Source organism: Triticum dicoccoides, chromosome 2B, assembly GCF_002162155.2.
Source record: "Triticum dicoccoides isolate Atlit2015 ecotype Zavitan chromosome 2B, WEW_v2.0, whole genome shotgun sequence".
Classification (NCBI taxonomy): Eukaryota; Viridiplantae; Streptophyta; class Magnoliopsida; order Poales; family Poaceae; genus Triticum; species Triticum dicoccoides.
The window spans coordinates 43,103,321-43,108,148 of NC_041383.1; the positions used below are offsets into that span (position 1 = coordinate 43,103,321).

Here is a 4,828-nt window from a genome sequence, read left to right on the forward strand (position 1 = left end):
CGTATATTCTCAGGGCTAGGCCCCACCACGTGCGGTCTGGCTGAGCGCTCGCACCCCGCGTGTGCATACGCATGCACAATGCAGCGTGTGTACAGAGACTACTAATTTATCCATATTATATATTATATATTAGTTACTCTGGTTAGCTTATGCGTCAAAAAATATCTGATTATTTTAAAAGTAAAACATGACCTTTTTTTTTTGCGAGGGAGTAAAACATGACTATTGACAAGATTTCACCAACAAATACTACATCCATTTCAAAATAAGTATCACAAAGTAAGTGTCGCTGATTTTGTATTAAGGTTATACTAAGTGAGCAACACTTATTTTGGGATTGAGGAAGTATTTTACATATTAAACAACCAATCTCAAAAGAGGGGCATAAAAAAATATTATTATTATTTCAAAAGAGTAACATAAATAATTTCAATTTTCTTCACAAAGTGAATTTAGATATTCAAATTCATATTTAACAAAAGATTGGAAATGATTTCATAAGAATGACATAAGAAATTTCAAATTTTTATGTTTACAAAAATATTGAAACCGAATAGCGACATAAGCAATATCATTTTTTTATAGTGGTTTATGCGATTTCAATTTCTAGTTTTTACAAAAAATTGGAACCGGATAGCAACATAAGTAATATGAGTTTTTTATAGTGGTATCATGGTGTGAAGTTCCTTTAAATTCCGGAACAAGGTAAGAGATTAGTAAGTTACGCTCTATCGAGCTGCACCTCGGTTGGGACGGAACAATTTTAAAACGGATTTTGGTATTCAGATTTTATCAAAAAAATGCTTTTGATTCAATGATTGAAACTTAACATTTAAAAAAAAACATCAAAACATATTCAAAATGGATCTTATTTGAAAGCCCTTGTCGCAAGCAATATGAATCTCAAAATACAACTTAATTTATTGGCTGAAAAGACATGAATGTTTTAAATTCAAAAGCCAAAAGATCAAGTCAGGGGCATTTGGGGCGTTCAAAGATGAACATAACAGAGAGATATTCATTTGCGCTAACCCACCAACTCACCTAGCATTGTTGAGATTGGTGATGGTCAAGCTCCATAGATTTCTAGAAGAAAAAAATCATGAAATATATAGAATTATAGCGATGTTGAATTATCAAACTGATCATTGTTGTTAAACCATATTTCTAGAATTTCAAGGTACATGCAGGTTGATGGTAGTTGCAAACATGAGTGTGGACAAAGTTCTTGAAGACATGATGCAAAGTGGTTGAGCTGTAAATATGTTATATTATTGATTCGGTTGTAGGGTTCACTTGCTTCGTTTAATCCGAAGATACTCATCGGTGTAATCGGCCAAAATGCATGCAATCCATTCTCCCAAGCATGCCCGACCATCCACTTGCTTCGTTCATCTCCATCAATTTTCTTGTCCTCCTTATTGGGAGCTTGAAGGTACTTGGAACCAAATACCCGGATCAATGGTTTTACAAACACCCGCACGCATTGAGCATGGTATCTTCTTTAATGGCATCACTCTCATTGTTGTCGTTTTTTTCCGTAAGATCTAAATCGAGGCAAACCTGCGGCATTCCTCCCGCGAGTGAAGAACCGCCAATTTTGCTTGCAAACTTCCACAATGCGAACACAAGGATATTATTTAATAACGCCTAGGAGGAGATGAGCGGATAGGTCGGTACCTCGGCAAAGTAGTCTTTCATGAGCAAATTGTGGCCGGAAGCTCGGTTGCACAAAATGCAAATGCGGCCTACGGTCGATCCACAACGTTTCTTCTTCTTGCCCGCTTCAAATTTATTGATGAGATACAATAATAGGAGGTGCTCAGCATCATCGTCAAAAAGCAACTCTTCTATGTCGAAATCATCCGACTTTGATGGCAAGGACGAACTCCAAACATCCATCTACGGAAATAAATTCGTGTCACGTCTAATGGAAATATTCTCGCATTTCAAAAAAATGTATGTGAAATTTTACAAAATGTTATATACAAATGTAAAAAAATGTTTGCGTAGGTTAAGAAAATTGTTTATTTCCATTTAAAAATCTCTTGACATTTTTAAAACATATTCACATGTTTCCAGAAAATGTCCATGAAAAATTCAAAATGTTTACACAATGTGAAAAACTTTTCACATAGTTTATTAAAATGTTTAGTGCCATCTTAAAAATGTACAACGTGTATTCGAAAACAATGTTACCATGTATTCAAAAAATTGTTTAAAACATGTATTTGAAAATTTGTATATAATGTACTAGCAAGATGCACGTGCGTTGCACGAAACATCAAGATACATTTGTATGAGTAGTTTATCTTGTGAGAGAAAAAAATGAACGAGAGAAGTCCTTATCTGCAAATGTGGAGAGAAGTGCGGGTATCTTTTTGCAAAATTGTCATAGTTTGCTTTCTAACCGTCAGATATAGATCGGACGGTCTATATTACATGATGGCAGGCACACCATCATCACCAACCCTATCTTTTATATATAATATATGTATATATTTGAAAAAAATGCCCAATGTGTATCAGAAAGATTTTTAATGTATGCTCTAAAAATGTACATTTTGGACCGAAAAAAGTAGATATGTGTTCAAAAGAAAGAAAACCAATAAAAAATCTGACAAAGAAACCAAAAGAACAAACAAACCAAAAGTGAAAATGGAAGAAAGAGGAAAAGAAAAAATAAATGAAGAAAACCGCTCGAACGAACTTAGCGACAGCTACAAGTAGCAGCAAGAAGCTCCCGGAACGCATCCACCTCCTGCCGTGACGGCGCCGTGCCACTGGATATCACCGTATACGGACGCGTCACTGTCTTGTATTGTTTGAAGCTACATATATTTCACAGTTTTATACACCAACACTTAATGCACCCACGGCGGCTTTGCTGTTCCATTGGTCCACGTACCGGGAGCTAGCGAGCTCGTCCGCTCAATCGCCGTTCTCGACACTGTCGTTCATATTTGGCGTGGTCGTAGACAGTCAGAACCTTACGGTCTCGCAACATCTTCAGAATCTGCTCCAGTCAGGCTCTATGTATATCCTTTTTTTATGGCCTGTTAGTCATAGTTTATCTCAGAAAAGATAAATTCAAGAAAGTTCTTCAAATTATACAATTAAAGAATCCTTCAGAGATGTTTATGGCAAATGTCAACTGTAAGTCTGCAGAAGAAAGAAGTGATGTACATAGAATCCCCAAATGGTGAACAGTACCGTTCTGCAAAATAAAATGTCTGAAGAACCAAGAGGGGCATGAACAATTTCTGGGTTTCTGTTTTGTTCCTCTGTTTGTTACTCCTCTACAGCCAACTTTTCCAGGCTTGTTCTGCTTTCGAGTCTGAGGCGCATTTTGTTTCTCATGTAGGAAGAAGAAAGTATTAGCTCCAGACGAAGATGTCTAGCCTGCATGTGTGCTGTAACATTAATCAGTGCAACGGGCCCCACGTTTTATGCGCCAAAAGGGTTTGCTGCGGATATGACGACCAAGCCTGGTGTACAAAAAGCTGTATGCAGAAATTGTGGTGGCCGCGGTGCTATAATATGTAAGTGCTTTGTATCGCCCTGGTGTACAAAAAGCTTAAACAGTGTGTTGTTAGGACTAGTGCTTGTGAAGAAAAAGATCCATCAGATTGTAATTACTACTGTAGTACAATAGTACTAGAAGTATGTCATTCAGAAATACATTCAGTAAGAGCAAACACGCTGAGCTGGTAGCCACCTGTTTTATCTCCCTGACTTCAGAGAAATCAAAATCATCTGGTCGTAGTCTCGACAATTTCTTGTTAGTATCCTGCATTGCTTATGATTTCCATTTTATCATTTATAATAACCTTATTTACTCTTTACCTGTCACTGTGTAAGAGTGGCGATTTCATCATATTTCTTGACTTAGTGGCCAATTTGGCATACAAATCTTTTACTTTAGCGGTACTTGTGTCATCAAGCTTGTAGAATGTATTCCCTCGAATGATATTTCAACCATTTGGATGTAGGTGACATGTGTGGTGGCACAGGAAAATGGAAGGCCCTCAACCGAAAGAGAACAAAAGATGTTTATGAATTCACAGAATGCCCAAATTGCTATGGTATGCTCTACTCTTGCTTTAGTGATTTGGTGTTCTGCATTTTCAGAATCCAGTAATTCTGATAAATGAATCAAGTGTAGTTCTCCGTATCTGAGATATGTTTTTGGATTCATTTATTCTGGCACATCGATCGCTTCTAGTTTCCTTCACGGAATTAGGGAAAAGCACCCAGCGTCACATTCCAGTCAAGTCAGCCCCTTTCTATTTCAAACAACAAATGGACATAAAAGCTTTTCTGAATACGTTTTGTTTGTCTGTTTACATGTTGGGTATAAGCCGTATGGTGCCGGTCGATCATGCTTCTCTGATCTGTGTTTGTCTGTCGATGTAGGCCGCGGGAAGCTGGTCTGCCCAATTTGTCTCGGAACCGGCGTGCCCAACAACAAAGGACTCCTGCGGCGACCGGGCGCCAAAGAGCTGCTGGACAAGATGTACAACGGCAAGCTATTGCCGAGCTCGTAGATACATAGCATCTTCAGTACTGCATAGCCAGGAGTATAGGGCCACCTCTTGAAAGCAGAAGATTTCCGCGCCGGTGTAATACTGTAATTGAGATTCGCATTAGATCTACGGATGTAGTACGGGTTTTTGCGCAAGACACACAAGTAAAGCTTGTATGATTTTGTTCAAGTGTCGGATCGGATGCAATTATCTGTCTATATGTGTAGTAAAAGAGAGACCATGGACATGCAATTATCTGTCTATATGTGTTTCTCCGTGGAGCTGGGCAGGTTTCAATGTCT

At 38.1% G+C, this 4,828-nt stretch overlaps 1 protein-coding gene across 1 annotated transcript; it reads left to right on the top strand.

Moving 5' to 3' along the window:
- The first annotated feature begins 1,366 nt into the window (after window positions 1-1,366).
- LOC119360383 (protein PHOTOSYSTEM I ASSEMBLY 2, chloroplastic-like) lies at window positions 1,367-4,609 on the top strand. Its single transcript, XM_037626043.1, has 4 exons — window positions 1,367-1,435; window positions 3,365-3,542; window positions 3,993-4,085; window positions 4,417-4,609. The coding sequence occupies exons 1-4, from the start codon at window positions 1,367-1,369 to the stop codon at window positions 4,545-4,547; spliced, it is 471 nt and encodes a 156-aa protein (XP_037481940.1). The 3' UTR covers window positions 4,548-4,609.
- Window positions 4,610-4,828: the final 219 nt, after the last annotated feature.

Excerpts from the sequence above, each read along its gene's own strand:
- LOC119360383 (XM_037626043.1), top strand. The coding sequence starts at position 1,367 with ATGCCCGACCATCCACTTGCTTCGTTCATCTCCATCAATTTTCTTGTC. Across the intron at positions 3,543-3,992 it reads TGGCCGCGGTGCTATAATAT|GTGACATGTGTGGTGGCACA; the intron begins GTAAGTGCTTTG and ends ATTTGGATGTAG. Across the intron at positions 4,086-4,416 it reads AGAATGCCCAAATTGCTATG|GCCGCGGGAAGCTGGTCTGC; the intron begins GTATGCTCTACT and ends CTGTCGATGTAG.